The sequence below is a fragment of the Thrips palmi genome, unplaced genomic scaffold (assembly GCF_012932325.1).
Source record: "Thrips palmi isolate BJ-2018 unplaced genomic scaffold, TpBJ-2018v1 HiC_scaffold_19, whole genome shotgun sequence".
NCBI classification, from domain to species: domain Eukaryota; kingdom Metazoa; phylum Arthropoda; class Insecta; order Thysanoptera; family Thripidae; genus Thrips; species Thrips palmi.
In genome coordinates, this window is record NW_023144628.1 from 277,129 (window position 1) to 296,738 (window position 19,610).

The 19,610-nt window shown below is 47.2% G+C and overlaps 3 protein-coding genes across 5 annotated transcripts; 1 reads left to right on the forward strand and 2 right to left on the reverse strand.

The window, feature by feature from the left end:
- Nucleotides 1–2: 2 nt before the first annotated feature.
- Nucleotides 3–4,874, reverse strand: LOC117645779 (probable elongator complex protein 2). Of its 2 annotated transcripts, XR_004587745.1 has the most exons (14): nt 4,729–4,874; nt 4,266–4,455; nt 4,053–4,181; nt 3,749–3,970; nt 3,386–3,640; nt 3,075–3,307; nt 2,844–2,996; nt 2,570–2,753; nt 2,323–2,472; nt 2,066–2,231; nt 1,837–1,985; nt 1,390–1,750; nt 1,013–1,290; nt 3–936 (listed from the first exon to the last, which is right to left on the reverse strand). XR_004587745.1 is itself a non-coding variant. In XM_034386183.1 (13 exons), exons 1-13 carry the CDS (start codon nt 4,855–4,857, stop codon nt 1,140–1,142), a joined length of 2,472 nt encoding a protein of 823 aa, XP_034242074.1. In that variant the 5' UTR covers nt 4,858–4,874; the 3' UTR covers nt 980–1,139. The 2 variants fall into 2 exon arrangements, 1 of the variants encoding a protein (XP_034242074.1); XM_034386183.1 differs by lacking the exon at nt 3–936 and having other exon boundaries at nt 980–1,290.
- A 192-nt stretch (nt 4,875–5,066) lies between these two features.
- Nucleotides 5,067–10,539, forward strand: LOC117646200. The gene is made up of 13 exons (XM_034387007.1): nt 5,067–5,149; nt 5,567–5,728; nt 5,790–5,901; nt 5,986–6,132; nt 6,215–6,430; nt 6,563–6,664; nt 7,185–7,358; nt 7,455–7,748; nt 7,831–8,031; nt 8,160–8,349; nt 8,422–8,619; nt 9,001–9,218; nt 10,177–10,539. The coding sequence occupies exons 1-13, from the start codon at nt 5,067–5,069 to the stop codon at nt 10,459–10,461; spliced, it is 2,382 nt and encodes a 793-aa protein (XP_034242898.1). The 3' UTR covers nt 10,462–10,539.
- Nucleotides 10,540–12,087: 1,548 nt separating this feature from the next.
- Nucleotides 12,088–19,453, reverse strand: LOC117645816 (poly(A) RNA polymerase gld-2 homolog B-like). Of its 2 annotated transcripts, none has more exons than XM_034386262.1 (13): nt 19,342–19,453; nt 18,221–18,738; nt 17,919–18,139; nt 17,608–17,835; nt 17,162–17,511; nt 16,923–17,041; nt 16,745–16,846; nt 16,497–16,665; nt 16,266–16,409; nt 16,016–16,144; nt 15,759–15,936; nt 15,566–15,681; nt 12,088–15,473 (listed from the first exon to the last, which is right to left on the reverse strand). In XM_034386262.1, the coding sequence occupies exons 2-13, from the start codon at nt 18,359–18,361 to the stop codon at nt 15,046–15,048; spliced, it is 2,325 nt and encodes a 774-aa protein (XP_034242153.1). In that variant the 5' UTR covers nt 18,362–18,738; nt 19,342–19,453; the 3' UTR covers nt 12,088–15,045. The 2 variants fall into 2 exon arrangements, with proteins under 2 accessions (XP_034242153.1, XP_034242154.1); XM_034386263.1 differs by lacking the exon at nt 19,342–19,453 and adding an exon at nt 19,157–19,322.
- Nucleotides 19,454–19,610: the final 157 nt, after the last annotated feature.

Consider the following 19,610-nt stretch of genomic DNA (forward strand, 5'->3'; position numbering starts at 1 on the left):
AAAAACAAATTCTGAGTGTCAATGCAGATAAGTTTTGGACAGATTAAAAAATATAAGTCTTGTGGGTTTTTTGTTTATCTGTCTACAAAATGTCAATGCCAAACAAACTGTTAAAGAAAATATGAATCAGAGTAGGTGACCCTAGTTTTGCTAACTTTAAAGTCCTCAAGCAGAAGATGACTAAAACAACTGTAGTAGCTACGCTAGCTTTTATTTAATTCCTTTTTTTTTAAATGAAAAAATAAGTAAGCTTCCTCCCTTCAACTTGGTTTGATAAAAGTCTCTGGAGCCAAACACAACTTGATGAGATTTTGAGAGAACCACATGATTATTATAGTGTTTTTCTGACTGTACAAGATCAGTTGGGCTATTGAAGTTAACCTGCTGACACAACTCAGATTGCCAACCACCCACCCAAGGCGATCTGGAAAGCGATGTATATGTAGTCCACTGAAGCCAGCTGCTCTGCTAGCTGTGCTATTACAACACATTTTAGTTGGATAGTTCTGAGAGTGATGATAGACAGCAGGTCATCAGCATTTGCTGCATGACAGATCTGGAGTTACAAAAGAAATTGAAGGGAGGGATTGCTTGCAGATATTTTAACAAACTTTCTCTGACATTATCTAGACTGTGTTTTTCTCTTTTCTCTCTTTTTTTTCCTTTGCAAAATTGGGACCATTATAATTCATAGGCCCAGATTTCTTTTTTCGTTTTGTTACAACTGCCTTTGATTATGTTAGCGGACAAACTACTCATTCTCTTGTGCCCATTAATAAACATCATGTTTAAATTAAATTTGTTGTAAAAATAAAACAAAATCTTCTCTAATCAATCAGGTGTAATTTATATATTATCCGCATTATCACCTTCTCTTCTTTCTCCTATTTCCAGTCAGCCACTCTGGTGATACAGACTAGATTTGGTCTCAAAGATCTGGTGGTAACACCCATTCAACACATTCTAATTTAAAAATTGATGAAACAGGGAGAAAAATAACTTTATTCCCTACCTGGAATAACAGATGTTTCACTCAATTTCCTCTCAATGAATGAAGAGTAAAAGAGAGCAATGAAGCATTTCATCACAGATGTAAGTAAGTAAACAAAAAGATGAGATAGACAAGAGGAAGTTGTATGTCAAATGTAGTTGAAGGAAAGAGCATGGATCTTCACAGTGTGATCAGCTCCAGCACTTGCCAGAAGTAAGGTTGATGACTTTTCTTGTTCACCAACTTCACCTATGTGCGGCCGAAAAGATAACTGCTTTACAGTTAAGTGATGAGCTTGGCTGGGAAAAGAGTTAAGGAGCATTCCACAAATGCTAAAAGACTCAAAATAAAAATTTGAAACAGTGACAAATTATTTGGTAAAGCTTTTCAAAGGATACTTTTGATTGAGTGACAAAATAGGCGTCCAGGGATCACTTTGATCCCGCTTCCATGTATAAAGGAGAATATTACCCGCCTCAAGCCCAGCTGCCAGTAGATACCCTTTCCCAGGGTTCAGTTGAGGAGCAAATGCTAGACTTGTCACAGAATCTTTCAAAATTAGAGGTGTTCCTGCAGAGGACCAATATCCTAGATTTGATTTATCTTCAAGCACATCATTTCCTCCCCAAACCACAATCTTTCCCTCCCTTGAACCAGTTGAGAAATATTTGGAGTCTGGGGTCCACGCACTACTCCAAATGATGCGCGTGTGAATACAGGTACTTTTGTTGGTTGAGGCCAATAACTGGTATGATGCAGCTAAACCAATGAAAAAAAAAAAAAAACAAATCAGATGGATTTAATAGAGTCCACATTAATAGATTCATGCAAAGCCTACAACCTACTTGTGCCATCTGCCTGTCGCTCAAAAATACTCCAACAGCGATCTCTTGACACACTTAAGATAAACTTATCATTTGGAGAAAAGGACAACTGAGTGACAGTTAATTCATGAGAATGCAGCTTTTGCAGTTGTTGCCAATTAAGTGCATCCCTGTAAATAAGGGAAAAGGGTGTTACTAAATTGCAATGCAAACTCCAGAGACATGTCACAAGTAAGTATTTGCTACTCACCATAATATAATGGCGGCATGTTGAGATGACGATGCTTTGCAAGCAGAAACTAGAAGTTTCCCATCATGAGAGGCTGCTAAACTAAATAACTCATAGCCATGTCCATACAATTTCTGTATTTCTGGCCACAGTGTATTTTGAAGCAAATCTTCCTCTTTGGGGGGCTCTGGAACAAAATTGACGATATAAATAATGGGGGTTGAACTGCGTTGACATTTTGAGCACACTCATTCATATACATGTTTTTGAAATCTTACCTGCTAAACTAACTGGAGTGAAGTAACCTTCTGGAAATTCAGCTTGATTGCTATCCCCACTTGAAAGAACAGTGTCACCATCAAAGACAGCTTTGTTGGAAAGCCCCAATGAAGGGACAGAGGCCCCAGCTGGAGCAGCAGCCAAGAGCTCTAGGGAAAACAAAACAAGATATAAATATTTGTGCAACACATTTTTTTACTTTAGTCACCGCAATGAGCAAATATGAATGAATCTATTTTGACTTACGATCGACATTATCTTCCTTAATGCAGCATATTCTCTGGAAATTTTCAATGAAGTTCCCAGGTGCTTTAAAAAGTCGAACCACCTTCTCCTCTGCACCAGAGGCATATTGGTAGCGAGAAAGTATTGCCAAGCACTGAATATCATAACCATGAACCTGCGGTCTTGCAAGTTCATGCCAAGAAACCTAAGAATTAGAGCAATCCAGCATGTGGGTTAACAGGGAATAAAAGAGCAGAATGAAGCTTTGTACAGATTGCTTTTTGAGCACTCTTACTTTGCCTCCACTTTGGACCCAAGGAGCATGAAGTCTGCTGGTCTGATCAGCGGAAACACTTATCAAAAACACACCATCGGGTTCCCAATCCAAGTCGGTCACCTCATCAAAGTGGCCACCAACAGTCAATCCTGGGAGCCAAATATCACTATCCTGAGACATAAGAAAGCAATGTGAAAAGAACCCTTGTTTTTAAAAGGACATTGATTTTAAAGCATATTGTATACAAACCTCACTGTGATGCCATAAGTGGAACGAGCCTTGGTACCCATGAGCTAAAATTGATTTTCCGTCAGGAGCAAACTGACAACCATAAAAGCCTAGGGTGTTGCCACCAACTTCACCCACACGAGCTTTCTCCAGCCACACAGAATCAGCTTCATCCGATCCAAGAGCCCATACAACCATTGTTTTATCTAGAGATGCTGATAATAGACAAAATGGTTGATTTTCTTTTCCAGAGCCTGGAAATGATCAGAAATCAAACTATTTCAAGTTGTGTCCAAAAAATTGCCAAAAATCAATTTAAGAGTTATCCTTACTATCACAAACTCTTGGATGCCAGCAGACAGAATAAACCCATCCCTCATGACCTGCAAGGACTGAGTCTAAAATTGCTGCCCAATGATAGGTGACCCCTCTGGTCTCAATTGAAAATATTTCTTCTTCTAATTTGATTTCCTTCTTTGGGTCAAATGAGGAGTGATGGCCACAGTTTCCTGAATCCCTTGGCGAAAGGCGCCAAATTCGGATCAGCATATCTTGACCTGCACTGGCCAGCAATACATCCCCGGCATCTGGGAGTGAAAACTCATTTTTGAAACACAGGGTGTACAGATTTAAAAAGATACAAAACAAGAAGTATCATCATAACATCATGAACCAAAATATAGAAACTTTGTTACCATGAATGGCGAAGTCAAGACTGCGCAACCAATCTTCATGACCAGTGAGATTATGAACAAGATGAACGGAGGGAATTTCTACGTTCACTGTGTATAAATGAATTTTAGCATCATCAGAGGCTACAGCAAGAAGTGGAACATTATTTCTTGGGAGAATACAAAGTTTCACACTTGTAAAAAGGCCACTTCCAGAACGCAATGTATGAATGCAAGTCAATTCATCTAGGGAAACATAAAATGAAAAAACCACATAAGTTAAAAGTCAATCTAATATTGTCTTTGACAGAGAAAAAAATCAACTTACTACTTCCAGTATTTCGTAGCCATAGTTTAACAGTGGAGTCAGCAGATGCTGTCACCACAAGAAGTGCAGGGCAATTGATCTTGTCATCCAAGTAAATAGAATCTATTTGCGTAACAACATCCGAATGACCTAGAACCAACAGAATTATGGTCAAACGCTCTTGAAACTTAACAGAAAATTTACAATTATTCAGCAAAGTTTAAGGAGACAAACCTATCAGCAAAGCTGACGGCATGAAATTCCCAGTGTCATCTTTCGACCAAACAACGCCAGATTTGTCTGAGGATGCAGAGACAATTTCTATCCTGGATAGGTCTTTTGATTTGTAATTTCCTGGCTGGACCCATTTGACACTGTTCACTCGGCCCTTGTGATGGCTAAGCGTTTCTGTGATTTTAGCGGCCTGAAACACAAAATAAAGTAGTAGAATACGATTGGACGGCAGACTGCTATTCCAGTCAATGACAGGAGCATTGTCATGACACAAACAAAAACAAAAAGAAATTGTGCTGTAAAAAATTTGAAAACGACAAAGGATTAGAGAGAAACAAACTAAAAACAGTGGTGTGACATCCAAGTAAACTCGAGTAAACAACACTGTTTTGGTGGACATAACCTCCTGCACAGTGCGTTTCGCATGGAATCAGCAGCAAGGAGCAATGATATGTGAAACTACCTCTGGGTCATAGATGGCAACGCTATTGCAAGCGCCAAAACAAATTAAATTGTTTCCGCCCCAAGACAGCGAGCCGGGCGTCCGATTGCACGCCGTGGAAATGTAACGTGTTGCATAGGGCGCCGCCATCTTGGACTGGACTACCGTCCGCTGTTCGCGCGCTCGCAGGGTGGCACTTTCAAACTTCCCGCCTCGTGGCCACTTCTCCATTCCACCCCTAAATTCTAGATTGCATTCGATGCGAAGGGTGTGTTGTTTTGAAATGTTTAATTTTTCGACGGTTCAGATTATTTGTATCCAGAAGAGAATCGTTTTCCTTGATTGCCACTGGTTGACCCATGGTTGATCCATCGAGGGAAGTCCACGTGCGTTTTCTTTCCATGCTTATTACAAAGGCAAGGGAATGGAAACCCTCAATTAGGTAGTAGTAGGGGAAAAGGATAAATGAAAAAAAAAATCGAACTGGCGCAGGAGGTGCAGCAGAAAGGGGAAACCGGTGATACCAACCGCGTGCTGCAGGGGCTCGCGGGGGCTGCGGGCCCGACAGCCTGACAATGGAAAGAGGAGGCAGTTTGTAGCAGACGCCATGGAGGCCATGGAGCATGGACGGGCGGTAAATAAAGCCGGCCGATTCCGCTCATCGCTGTCGTTGCTCTGTCTCTCTTGCGCTCATGGGGCATCCCGCACAGGTGCGAGAGAGGCAGAGCGACAAAACGCTGAGCGGAATCAGCCTGCAGACCGTCAAGTCCGAGTTCGGGCCGCGATGCCGCGATAGCCAACCCATCGTGGACGTGATCGAGGCCGAGTCCCGCGCCTCTCAACGTGCGATCCGTTGCAGGTCGAGCGACAACCGTCGGGACGTAGAGGAGGAAGGCGTCGATGGCCTCGAGGAGGAGGACTCGCCGCCAGACGGCCCTGGTGTTGCTGGAGGGGCGGGGGCAGGGGCAACCCCTAACAGCGTGCCGGACACGACAGGCGGGAACGAGCAAGGGGGGACCAGGTGAGTCCTGGAAATGAAACATCCCTCTCTGAGCGGGTCTCGAACCGTGCGCTTGATACAGGTGTCCTTGCCATGACTGCAACTACGAGTGCTGCCTGCTCGCGCAGCAGCACCGCCGCCCCATCGACGTGGACGCCATGGCCATGGAGCTGCGCATGTTCGTGGCCAGCCAGGTGAGGGGCTCGACGTCGCGCCCGTCTCGGACGACAGTGTGCTGTGCGAGGTGTGCGAGCTGATCAAGCCGTCCCCCGCGGCAGGAGCGGATGGCGCGCGACGTGCAGCGGTACCGCGAGCAGCGCGCGGGGGTGGCGCCGTCGCACCGGGGTGGCGGCGGCGGGGGTGGCGGGGGCGGGCCGCCCAGTGACAGCAGCACGGACCAATACCACACCGTGGCCACCTGTCTGGTAAGGGCAAGGCGGCAAGGCGGCAAGGGCCCACCGGCGCCTCAATCCTCAACCCTTGACCTGGCCGTGGCGCGGTCTGCAGGACGACCTAGCGCGCCGCGCGCCCACCGAGTCCTGCGAGCACCTGGCCGGCACCCTGGGGGAGCTGGCGCTGCTGCGCGCCGCGCTGGGCCCCGTCGTGGACTCGGTGCTTGTGTCCGACCTGCACCGCCTCCGGGATCTGCGGCGGCGCACGGGCACGCCGTCGGCGCCGGCCTCCCTGTCGTCCGACGGCTCCATCGTCCCCATGAGCGCCCAGGTGCGCGCCGCGTGTCTTCGCGCGCTTTGGTTCGGGTGGCCGGGAACTGTCTCTCTCTCGCACACCCACGGAGGGCCTATGAGTGCGACAGAGACAGAGCGACGCAACCAGTGTGCAGTGTTCTGCCGACAGGAGCCTCACCACACGGACGGCCACCCTTCTCGCGGCCGCTTCGTCACGTTCCCGTCCGAGGCGCGGCCCGACGCGCGCCTGGCGGACGAGTGGCGGGCCGTGCTGGGCCACGGCGTGGGCCAGGGCGGCCAGGGCCGCGCCGCCACCAAGCAGCGCGTGCTCAAGTCCGAGTGCCTGCGCGTGCGGCCCGCCTTCTCCTCCGAGTGCCTGCGCTCCGCCGCCGCCCTCCCCGCGCGGCCCGTGCCGACCCGCTCGCGCTCCGACTCGGACATCGTGTCGCTGCACTCGGTGGCCAGCTCCCGCGCGCACAGCCAGGTCAGCCAGGTCGAGCTTCAGGGTGTTGTACGTGCAGTGCCTCGGGGCGCACAGTGGGCCAGAAGCCGGTGGAGGCGGCCGAAACTCTAGACGCGTTTTGAGCTCCAGAGTCGCTAAATGGGACTCGAACCGAACGTGTGACCCCCACCAATGGATTGCTCTCCGAACGAGGAATCGATTGGTGGGTTCACACGTTCGGTTCGAGTCCCATTTAGCGACTATGGAGCTCAAAACGCGTCTAGAGTTTTGGCCGCCTCCACCGGCTTCTGGCCCACTGTGGGGCGTCGCGTAACGCGGAGGTGTGCAGGACGTGGAGCGGGCCAGCGCGGGCACGGCCTGCAAGTCCGGCTCCAGCGTGCAGCGCTCGCGCTCCCGATCGCGCGTCACCCTGGCGTCCCTGGCGTCCGTCGGGGCGGTGGGCGCCACTTCAGGGCCTTGCAGCGGCGGCAGTCGCCGGTCGGCGGACTCGGGTCTGGCGGAGGTAAGGGGAGGGGCTCTGTCGGCCCGACGGCGAGCCGCTTCAAGTCCTCGCACGTGTCTCCGCTGAACGACTGAGGTTTTTGGGTGAGGCGCGCAGAGTGACGTCAGCGCCCCGAGCTACCCGTCAGTCCCGTCAGGCGGGGCGGAGAGCTTGGACCAGTCCGGGGACGTCCTGCGCGACGCCGACAAGACCCTGTCCGAGGACGTCCTTCGCAACGCGGAGAAGACCCTGAGCATGGAAGCCGCCGACCTGCGCCGCAGCCTGCGCGAGGACTTCAAGGAGGACCTGGGCACGTGCGCCTTCTTCGGCAGCCGCAGGCCGAGCGGCGACCGCGCCCGAGGCTCCCGCGGGTCGGGGCCGCTCATGCCCGATGACGGCGCCGTGCCGACGGTAACCACTTCCCCGTCCGCGAGCACCTCTATGCAACATGCACGGCCATGCCGAGGAGTCCAACTGCTTGCTGGCCCCGCAGGCCCTGGGAAGCGACGACGGGCTGGGGGGCGCCACGGGCGGCGACTGGGAGGCCGCGCAGGACATGGGGGATGTCTCGCCCCCCAGGATGCTGTCTATCGACGAGGAGGACATGGACGAAGACGTCAAGGCGCTTCGAGAGGAGATTGACAGGAACGCTGGCGCCGCCGCCGCCCCGGCCAAGGAGCTCTACACCGCGCAGGTGGGACGCTTCGACGCTCTGTCTCTCTCGCACCCCTGCAGCTCGCCCAAAGAGTGCGAGAGGGACAAGGCGAAGAAGGACTCCCCGGAATGACGTGGCTAAGTCGCGGTGTTCCGCTGCGTGGCCAGGTGGAGCCGCAGAGGAGCGAGTTGCACCTGGTGGAGGACGGCGACCTGGAGGACCTGGAGGACGGTACATTCGAGGAGCGCTACACCACGCACGCTGCGGGGGAGGGGGAAGCGGGAGGGGTGGGGCAGGATCCGAGACAGGGAGGCACCTTGCCGGAGGACGAGGAGGAGGAGGAAGAGGAGGTTGGAGGTAAACAAGCTTACCCTGACGGCAGCAACCTCTATGGCTCTTAAAATTGCCTCTAATCGGTTTCCCCTCAAGGCGTGGACATCTTCGAGTCGACCGTGTCCGTGTCCGCGCCGCCGAGCCATGTGGCGGAAGCTGCGGAGCCGGAAAGATCCCCAACCCCAGACCAGAAGCCTGCAGACGTCTCGCCAACAGCAAAGGCAGAAGTGAAGCCTCCAGCGGCTCCAGCTGGACAATCCGCACAGATTCCACCTGGCCAAACCTCTGGGACGGGTCAGGCGCCGCCTGCGGACATCGCGCCTGTTCAAGAGGCACGGACGGGGGCAGTCCCACCTGTAGTGACGGGGATGGGGCCAGCCCTACCCGCAGATGCTGCACCGGACCAAGCGAGAGAAGCGCCCAGGCCCCCACCTGCAGACGTGACGCCTGCTCAAGGCATGGGTGTGGGTGGGGTCCCGCCCGGCCAGGCGAGGGAGACGCCCAGACCTGCATCTGCAGACGTGTCACCCGACCAGGCGGCAAGCGCGGCAAGCGCGGCAAGGCCAGAGGGAATGCCTGCCGGCGATACGACGGCTCCAGCCGCGCAGCCGCTTGCCGGCACTGGAGCGGCCGGCGAGACTGCAGCCGCACCTGCGCCTGTAGCTGCTCCTGCAGCACAAGCGCAGGCGGAGGAGCCGCCGCCCAGGGCGGTGGCGGGGCAGGCCCCACCGCCAGTGTCTCGAGACACCACCGCGGTGGCGGCCACGCAGAGTGCCGTGGGCACAGCGTTGGTCAGGATCGTGTCCAGCCCGTTCCAGATCGCCAGGGCTCTGCTGGGCCCCGCCGTGCACTTCCGGCCGCCCTCCAAGGACGCCATCCCGCGCTGCCACCAGGTGAGCGTAGCAGTGTCGCAGCGTGGCGGAAAGCGAAGACTGTAGCCCGCACCGGAACCGGTTGTGCTCCGCAGAGGCTGTTCCGGGGTGGAGGCCTGCATAACTCCCTCGGGGGGGATGTACTCCTTCACCCTGACTGGCCATACTGCGAGTGGGGGCTTGTAGTCGCTTGAGGCTCTTCGCCGGGATAAAGTGTCACCTTAGTAAGGACGGCCATGTCTCGTTTTGCAGTGCAGGCGGGCATGTGTCGGGCCCGAAATGGCATACGATCATGTGTGGTCTAGCCCTTAATGGTAATGGTAATGGCAGGGTAGGCAGTGTGCCCGGCAGCGGCGCGCGGCGGGCCTGCCCACCCTGAGGTTCGCAGGCGCTAAGGCGACCGAACGTCGGACGGCTAGTATGACGACGGGAAACGGAGTGGAGGCCGCAGTGGTTCCGGCGCGGTGATGTTCGTGGCGTCCTCACCCTGTTCCGTGTTGCAGCAGCAGCAGCAGGCGCCCGCACAGCAGCCGGCTGCGGCTCCAGAGGCCGTGCCCCGGACCGTGCCCCAGGCCGTGCCCCAGGCCGTGCCCCAGGCCGTGCCCCAGGCCGTGCCCCGGACCGTGCCCCAGGCCGTGCCCCAGGCCGTGCCCCAGGCCGTGCCCCAGGCCGTGCCCCAGGCCGTGCCCCAGGCCGTGCCCCGGACCGTGCCCCAGGCCGTGCCCCAGGCCGTGCCCCAGGCCGTGCCCCAGGCCGTGCCCCAGGCCGTGCCCCGGACCGTGCCCCAGGCCGTGCCCCAGGCCGTGCCCCAGGCCGTGCCCCAGGCCGTGCCCCAGGCCGTGCCCAGGCCGTGCCCCGGACCGTGCCCCAGGCCGTGCCCCAGGCCGTGCCCCAGGCCGTGCCCCAGGCCGTGCCCCAGGCCGTGCCCCAGGCCGTGCCCCAGGCCGTGCCCCAGGCCGTGCCCCAGGCCGTGCCCCAGGCCGTGCCCCAGGCCGTGCCCCAGGCCGTGCCCGCAGCGCCGTCCCCGTCGCGGCCCACGCTGGACTTCCTCCGCGGCGGCCTGCACTGGCCCGACCTGAGCTTCGTGTTCGGCCGCACCATCCACCAGGCGGCGGCCGACTCGATCCGGGCGGTGACGGTCGCCGTCACGGCCACGGAGGCGGAGCGCCTCTCCCGGCCCAAGGTGCGGGGCCGGTCGTGCTCAGCTATCAGCGCCATCGGCCACGTGGCCACCGTGCCGGAGCAGTCTTCGGAGGAGGAGTGAGCTGGGGAAGTCCCCGCGCATCGTCACTCTCAGTCTGTTTGAGTAGGGCTCGGGAAATGAGTGAAAAAGAGTTGTCGACCGGTACGTTTTATTTTATTGTAAGAGTTACTGCTTTCATTGTCCAGACAATATGGGTGCCTTGTTCAAAACAAGGGCCCGGGACAGGGTTTACGTACAAATACACTCTCTAAATATAAATCGACCAAAACAAAAAACGCTCCGGGCGTTTACAAAAAATTCCTGAAGATTTAACAAATTTTATATCAAACTTTTACATTAATAGTTTTATTTGTTTTTAGAACTATGAATAATACAGCACCAGTTTTGTTATTGCTTAGAACATTTTACAGCACAGCACAATCTTGGCAAGGAGCAGAAAATCTGAATTGCTTTTACTAACTCTATGGGCCTTATGGTTGTCAAAGGGGTAAACACCTTTGACAACCTACGCTTAAACAGAAGCAATAATAAAACAGGTGAGCAAAAACACTTCAACAGCAATAATGGAAATGTAGTAATAAAATTTCGCGCAACAAGGAGTTGTAACAAAGAAACGAAATATTGTTTTTGTTTTATTTACACACATCACTCACAGCATCAATGATAAATATTAATGCACTTGCTCGACCTTAAATCAAAAGTGCAGGTACAATGCCAATTTTGGTAAATTTCGACACAATCTAGCCAAAACTGAATTTACGGGTAAGTTGATAATAAAATGGTGTACATGCCCAAATGACTTTAAAGGACAGCAAATATTGCTTGATCCTCCACATCTTAAAATACTTCATTTTGAGTGGGAAAGGCTTTAGGACGATTAGGTGCAGGAAAAGGATGTCCTGTACATTTGCAAACAAAAATGACAATTTAAAACCCACAGGGAAGGAGGAATGAAAGTGGAGAGGCGAATCAGACAACTTGTGGAATGGATGACTCCAGATGGTTTCTAATACTGAGGTCTGCACTTCAGATATACATTCTAGAGGATTGTCAAAGAAAATGCATAGGGCAACCAATTGTGCTTAATCAGAGGCAAACAAGTAACCTGTAAGACTACACCTTTCAGAGCACCAATCTTCAAAAGTTATCACAACCCTATCTGTGTGGGTAAATAAAGATGAAATAGTGCAAGTCTCCAAGTTAGTTCACAAACACTCTGTTACCAGAAATGTAAAGAGATTGGGTACCAGTCTACACATAAGTTGAATTGTTACTTGCACATAAGAAGAGCACACAAAGAGCACTTCTCAAAATGTTATAAAAAATAATGCTACACCCTCATTTAAAATAGCCACAACATTGATGGAAAAAGGGTACAGAAAAATTAATACTTTTGACCACTACTTTCAACATAGCCCATCTTTGGAAAACGTTTGGACCACTAATGGTCCAAACGCAGTTACATAATGATTTCCCACTTCAGAGGTAGTTTTGCGACCATAGCGGTTCCACTGGGTACATTCAAAATCACTGAGAGTTTTACAAAAATTGATCACTGCAATGATCATTGTATGCTAGTTCTTGTGCAAATTCTAGAGATCATACTAAACAAATAACCGTTGAATTTCATTGCAATATAACACTCCCAAAATCATTAATGGGCACATGACTTGTGAGAGATCAGAGGGACATAGTGAGTGCCACAGAGCATCTCAAAACTTAAAAGTAAACTTAAATTTACAGTTCAATACTTGACTTAAAAAAAATAAATGGCCGATACTTGAAAGGAACAAGACCTCTCTCCAAATGTGCAGTTTATTAAAAAGGTCGTGAGAATCTTGCAGACTAATAATTCAAGAACAGACCAATGAGAACGAACAGAGAGTGACACAAGTTACACAGAAGTTCAAGGATGCTCATGTTTCTGAACTCTCTTTTAAGCCAGAAAAGGAACCTTCTATAAGAATTAATAAATACAAGAAAAATTAATATTCACTATCATTGATCTTTACAGTCTTTCAATTATCATTTCACAACAAATAACACAGCAAAGAAACTGCACATTCGATGACATAACACAAATGATATGTTAATTTCAATTAAAATTATTGTTTTTAATTATTGTTACCAATGCTGAACAGTGTGTATAATGTATTGTCTATTATTATAATGGAAGAGCAATATCTTCAATCAAAATTTAATAATACATGCTCCTTAGAAAATATTTCAGAAGACTCTACTATCTGTAACAGTAAGAGTAATAATGTACAAATCACAATTAACAACTTTAGTAGTCAGACTGCCACACCCAACATGCTGAGACAGATTCAGAAATGAAAAGTTGATAACAATGCATGGAAGTTTCTGCTAACTACAAACTTGATATTTTGTAGTAGAACAACACTTCACAAATGGAACTGAACCTCCTCATGGTAGTTGAATTGTACAACAACTAGAAAAACAAAAGGTACAGGTAGGAATATCATTCAAAAACTAATGTCTCAATACAAAGAAATGAAAATATCCTAACATAAAATAATTCTGTTCATGGAAGAATTTGAAAGGTGCTAGTTTACATGCAAACAAACATGTTCAATAAGGAGGTAAACAGAAAGTAACTGAATGATTGGAGAAGTGTAAGTCAAATGTCCAAAAGTCGATTGGGATGGCATCATTATACTTTCAAAAGGACAACTGTGATGAGAAACATTCTCATTGGAAACAATCTTCGGGACAAAAGATGCGAGACAGAAAGTTTCTTTACACACTTTGCGCATGAATTACTGCTGAAAAGAACAAACACTGAGAATTTAGGGAATCACAAATGTGTTTGAAACGCCGCATGAAAGATACATAAAATGTTCACAGCATGGGTGTACAGCTGCCTTTCCGTTTTCTTCAGTGCTACATAGCCAACATACTGCACGAGATTCAGTATGAATACCCGGGGTAAAGGGAAGGATCAGTCTCATTCAAAAGGTTCAAAAAACTAAATGAACATTCCATTTAAGCAAAGTAAATAGAATTGGTAGTATGCACATGAAGGGTACAGAACAAGTTCTGAGTAATCACAATTTTTCTGAGATTCACAGAAACAGTGGCCATTTCTGAGATTAAACCAAAATTCATAGATCTCATTCAATTTCAATCAGCTCTTGAAGGATATTGTAAAGCTTCAAAAAACAAAAAAAAAAAAAAGACCCTTCATAACCACACAATCAGAAAAGCTCTACTAAATTAACATATCAGACTTCCTGTTGGAAACCAATGGAACATTTTCTAAGTGCATCCTATTGTATAACCATTATTAAAATTTTCTTATAATGAAAACTTATAGCTTAAAGGTAATATCAACAAAAATATAAGTAACAGCAATATACCAACTATTATAAAATACAAATCAGAATTTTGTCTAATGTAACTAACAATAATTTTGAAACTATTTGAACACAGGACTCATGGATACATTGTTTGGATTCATCTGCCTTCCACCAACTCCAAACATGCACAATATCTCAAAATCATCTTATATTAACATGCTTGTTGCGGAACATCAGTCATGAGACAATTACCAGCCTCACACTGCATCTGACCATATGCAAGTATAAACACCTTTCTAACGTGAACATGGTACATAATCATATTATTAAAAAGAAACATTGACAATGCAGCACAATTAAACTGGCGCACAGCACCAACAATTTGTTGTTTTTTTCTCTTAAAAATGTAGAAAGGACTTGGAATTTTGTATCATTAGAAAGCAGACAGGTAAAACCCATGATACACACTCATTCACACACACACACACACTTTTCACACATACATATAAGAAGAACTAGTTCGTCTTGTTCAACAAACACTTTATCCCTCAATAAATAACAACTGTCGTACAAATAAACATCTTTTTCTCTCTTTTTTTTAATAAAATTTTTTGTCTTTTATACTTTTTTCTTTTCTTTTGAGTATTTTTTTTTTCCAAATATTACAATGTACTTGGCACCAGTCAAAACAGTCTAACTTGCAAAATCATTTTATAGCAAATTATGACTGTATATTGGATATATAAATAAAAAGAAGTTAAAATTTAAATGCTTTTGTACCTTCAACGAATCAAAAGAACTGCTTCAGATTCAAAGATAAGCACTTGTTCGCATTACATAGCACTGGCACAATGAGAATAGCAAAGTTCACAAGTCACAGTACTTAAAGTTGACATCACAGTCCACAATATCAGAGTTGACTAGTTCTGTTCGCAGTCCACAATATCATAGTTGACTAGTTCAGTTTCAATTGGAATGCATTAGAACTTGTCCACTAGTTGGTTCCTCAAAAAGTTGCGCCAGGCATCGTATAATAACTCAGATCACTGGCTCCGTTCAGTCCAAAATGGAATGTCAAATATAACATACAATTTAACATAAAAAAATAAAACTTAAGTTTGAATACACCATTTGGACTAGACACACAAGGAACTCCTGAAATAAAATTAAATTTGTATCCGTACACATTTTTGGAGATGCACATGTAAAGCCAGTAACAACCCAACAAATGCTCCGTCAACTTGCAATCACTAACTACCACAAGTCAAAGAGGAATTTCAGAAACAACTTTAATCCTCAAGCTCGAGCGAGGTGGTACAGAAAGTTAATCTGAAGGTTCTTGTGATGACTCTTGTGATGACACCCGAGGTGAATCCTGAGGTGGCTCCTGGGGTGGCTCCTGGGAAGGCTCCAAAGGTAGCTCCTTAGGTACCTCTTGAGGTAGCTCCTTAGGTACCTCTTGAGGTAGCTCCTGAGGTATTTCCAGAGGTAGCTCCTGAGGTATTTCCAGAGGTAGCTCCTGAGGTGGCATGTGAGGTAGCTCCTGCAATGGCACTTGTGATGGCAATTGAGTTGGCTTCTGTGGTGGCTCTTGTGATGTCTCTGTTTCCTTGCTCTCTGGTAGACTAAATATGACATCAAGGTTCTGAACTTCTTTGAGAGCCTCATAAGAAGATCTGAACACAGATCTTATCTTCTCAAATGCCTCAGGATCATAAACAGAATGAGCTGTGTTCGTCAAGTCAAATGGTTCTGCTCATAGACAAACCCAAAAAAAGGATGATCAATTAGAAAAAGTACAATGAAAACAGGGTGCATTGAACATTTAACTATTTTACACCTACCTTCAATGCAAAGGTACTTCCACTGATGAGGATCATTCTTAAAACTTCTTGCATGTCGGCATTCTTCAATTGAAAGCAGACTTCCTGTCCTCACAGATATGGCATCCTTTGTGTAACTGAAAGAAAAAAATCATTTAAATGAATGACAAACATATTCAACCTGTGACACTAGACATAGGTTCTAATGACTTACTCAAATTGGGCATAGTATTCTAGGAACGCAGAAAGCAACTCTCCCAAAGTTTGCTGATTTTCAGACTTGACTGGTCGCAGTTCCTCATGGAGATCAATGAAGTGAAGGTCAGTGTGAGGCTGGAACTTGGATGGGTGTAGCTTGTGGAGGCAGGGTAGCACTGGAGGACTCGTTCCACCTTAAATGTAAGATGAGATCAATTAGTGCTGAACAATAACTACAATAGAGTGAAACTGACAATAAAACACGCCACTTACATTGCAGGAAGTTAATGACCATAAGTACAAGGGAATATGATGAAATAGTCATATTTTTGGCATCATTAATACCTTTTGCAGTTGCCCACAACTTCACGACCAAAACAAGAGGTCGAACCCTCCAGTCCACTGTTTACAGACATTACAAAAAGAGAGGCAGGAAAAAATAAGATGAACGTTAAAGAAGTGTCACAGAATACAATAAGTTCAGTTGCAAATACATAGAATTGAGAGATCACAAAATACATACTCTGAGCATAGCAGAACAGCATGTGGGTATTTCTAATGCCTACTGCATTGTTGCAGTTCAAATCTACTTCTAAATTATGTTCCGCATCTCTGAACTTCAATATGGGTACCTTAGCTTGGATTAAATCAGCATCTTTGATAAAAGCTGAAATCACCATACAGTAGAAAAAGTTAGTTAAAAAGTTTTCCCTCAAACCGCTTCTTGAATTTGAAAATAAAACCAAGTACTCACAACACTGGCGTAGGCATTTTAGAACGCGCTCTAAATGTCCAACTGCTTCAATACGCTGATCCATTTCTGTATGGCGTACGAGGAGGCACATGTCCATGTCACTTTGGTTGCTACCAAAGCCACTAATTGTCGATCCAACTAGGAAAAGGCCATACCTTGGGTAAAATCCCTGAAGAACAAGGACGAGTTAAGTAGAGAGGTCAAACAAAATTTTTCAAAATTCAGAACAGATTTAAACAAAACATCACCTTTATGTGGTAAAAGAGTTTTTTCCATAAATCCATTTTATTCCTGTACACATCTTCTGTTTGCTGGTTCTGAACAAACTTGTCCCACACTGCAGCTGAGACCTGAAAGCATTTTATTGCCTGTTTAGTAAAGGCAAGAAAAATTTGGCCATTTTAGCACAGAAAAGAGAGCACAAACCTCATCCCACTCATTGCCTGCAAGGAGATCGGTTGGTTTATTTGTGATATACATGAGGTGTGAGCGCTGCAGGAATCGATCAGGTGCACTGAAGCCAGAAGTGCTGTGAACCATTGTGCCTGGTGCAAAACCATATATTAACATCTACAATAACCATGAAGCTGAAGCTATTATCATTCAAAATCTAAAGCACACAACCAATACTGAAAGGTTAAGATACAATAAATACTACGGCTCACCTGAAGGAACTCGTCTTCCTCTGTTGGAGTTCCTAAAATTGGCAGGTGGAGAGTGGCGACTAGATTGGTACCTGCGCTTGCCCTGAGTATTAGGAGCTCCTTGTTGGGACAAGTTAGTGAGGCTTTCACACCGACGCTGTGGCTGCGGATGCACTGGGATGTGCTGGGTATGCTGGTGGAAACTGGGAATGTTTGGTTCATGCTGGACCTGATTACGGTGGCCGTGATGGTGGTGGGGATGAGCATGATGAAAGTGCGGCGAGCAATTTTGATGAACACCCAACTGTCCCATAAATTCACCGCCCGGTGGGAAGTATGGCTGGTAGAAGTTGGGGTAGCATTCTGGACGTCTGAAAAAGTGAAATATCCAGATGAAGGTGTTGAATTGATTAGAAAGCAACAAGCCTGATACACTAACTTCAACTTAATTCTGCTACCATACTCACTTGTTGCCATCACCCCCAGGAGTCTGGCCTTTAAATCTAGATGGTTTAGGTGCTGGTTCACCCCCTGCTGAAGTGGTGTCTTCATCATTGCTGCTGCTACTGCTGCTCTTGCAACTGCTAGGTGAAACCTGCTGGCTGCTAGGGGTAGGGGATCTCGAAGAAAACCCACTGTCTGAACTGTACGCCTCAGTGTGTGAGCCTCGTGGTGGACCTTCATGAGAACTTGACCTGCAGAGTCAAAACGATGCATTCAGTTCTGAGATAGGGTTCACCTAAAATAATACTTCTGCACCTCATACGAACAAACTTACCTATGAGAACTCTTTGCCCAATAGCCCTTCTTCATTGAGCCGTTATTTATTTGTCTCTGCATTGGTGGAGGACCCATCACATTGATGGGAATACGCCAAGGTCCATTACTAGCCATATTATTGCCAGTACTTCCAGTGACAGGACAATTGTTTAAGTTGCTATTGCCAGAGTTCCGTCCATTGTAATTCTGACTAGAGCGAATATTTTCAACGCCAAACAACTGGAATAATTCAATTGGATTACAACCCTACAATCAAGGATACAGGCCAAGCTATTGATCACATTTTAAGAGAACACATACCCCCTGTTCATAGTGACTCATTGGATGAGGCAAATTTGAAGGCCCACGGTTTTGTCGGTGGGAGGCATCCAAAAGTGGGTGGAAGTGACCCTGCTGCCCAACTTGAACCACCATGTGAGGATACATTGGTGCATGATACATTTTGGAGAACAGTTAATATGCCACAGAAATATTCAAGTTTCACCAGCAATGGCTACAAAAATTCATCCAAATCTGCATTTGTACTTGTGTTCAGGTATTTGTACTAAAACTTTCCAATGTTCCACAAAAGTAAAAAGATGATGACTGCTCATAAGAAGATAGGCCGTTTCTTCAGCCTCAAAACATTTGAAGTTTCTTTATATCTTCCAGACTAGGGAAGCACACAAAACAAGCTGTATACGGAGTATTAATTTCCCTCTTCCTTCATGTAGCTTAAATACCCGTTAATATCACAGTAAATTGAAAATGCAATTTATGAAGTATGTAAGGCCCAATTGTTTATGATATGGCACAGATTAATAATTTCTTCCCATTTCCTGTAACAAAAGGAGAGAAAAGTGAAGGTTATGAAGTGCTAGCAGAAAGAAATGGTAGGACCTTCATGAGAAGACATGGGTCATAAGACAAACAGATAGCTCCTGTTGAGTCCATATGTCAATCATCCAACAATAGATCATTGGCAACATTTATCTGGCAAGATAACTGTGCACATGGAATGAGAGCTAACATCTGAAAAGACTATCATATGCGCCAGGTGCCAATACACTTGAGAACACATGAGATCCCCGGGGCGACCACTGAGAGGCATGACAGAATGCCCAGAAAAAGAAACGAAATATCTGGGCAAACACAACCTTATGTCTGAGAGAGGATCCAAGTGATAATTTCGGAAAAGAAGTGATAAAACATTTTTCAGAACAAGCACACAGACAAATCGTTGGGGGCAAAATTTACCTGTCAAATACGACAGAGCTCCCAGCACATCACCCATCAACAAACAGTAAAAAGTTGACAACAGAAACAGACAACGTAGAAAAAAATCAGCACGCCCAAGTCCTTGCTCTGAGGTTCTTTGAGTACGTTTCAGGATTGATGCGTGACATCTTGTGACGGCCAGAAGTTAACAATGGGTCGGTTACCTGTTATGAAGGGGACAAACGGGCCGCCGCCATGTTAGATTTGAGCATGTTGAACGCGAAGTGGGTGGAGCGAGCGGAGTGAGCGGAGGGCGGGCGAGGAGGGCGGAAGGGGAGTCGGGGGAGGGAGAGGGCAGGAGAGGGGGCAGGTTGACAATGAAATTCGCTGCCAACAGGCCAACACGAACGAAGAAGTGGCGCGTATCATTACCAACATTTGCGTTAAAAACGATCGTGCGCACTGATCAATTCTTATTTCTTTGACAGTAGGC

Coding starts and splice junctions, on each gene's coding strand:
- LOC117646200 (XM_034387007.1), top strand. CDS start 5,067: ATGGTTGATCCATCGAGGGAAGTCCACGTGCGTTTTCTTTCCATGCTT. Junction 5,729..5,789: donor AACGAGCAAGGGGGGACCAG/GTGAGTCCTGGA, acceptor CGCTTGATACAG/GTGTCCTTGCCATGACTGCA. Junction 8,620..9,000: donor TGGCCAAACCTCTGGGACGG/GTCAGGCGCCGC, acceptor CTGCTCCTGCAG/CACAAGCGCAGGCGGAGGAG.
- LOC117645816 (XM_034386262.1), bottom strand. CDS start 18,361: ATGTATCATGCACCAATGTATCCTCACATGGTGGTTCAAGTTGGGCAG. Junction 16,410..16,496: donor AAAATGCCTACGCCAGTGTT/GTGAGTACTTGG, acceptor TGGTGATTTCAG/CTTTTATCAAAGATGCTGAT. Junction 15,937..16,015: donor GGTCATTAACTTCCTGCAAT/GTAAGTGGCGTG, acceptor CTTACATTTAAG/GTGGAACGAGTCCTCCAGTG.
- LOC117645779 (XM_034386183.1), bottom strand. CDS start 4,857: ATGGCGGCGCCCTATGCAACACGTTACATTTCCACGGCGTGCAATCGG. Junction 2,473..2,569: donor TAAGGAAGATAATGTCGATC/GTAAGTCAAAAT, acceptor TGTTTTCCCTAG/AGCTCTTGGCTGCTGCTCCA. Junction 2,232..2,322: donor CACTCCAGTTAGTTTAGCAG/GTAAGATTTCAA, acceptor ATTTTGTTCCAG/AGCCCCCCAAAGAGGAAGAT.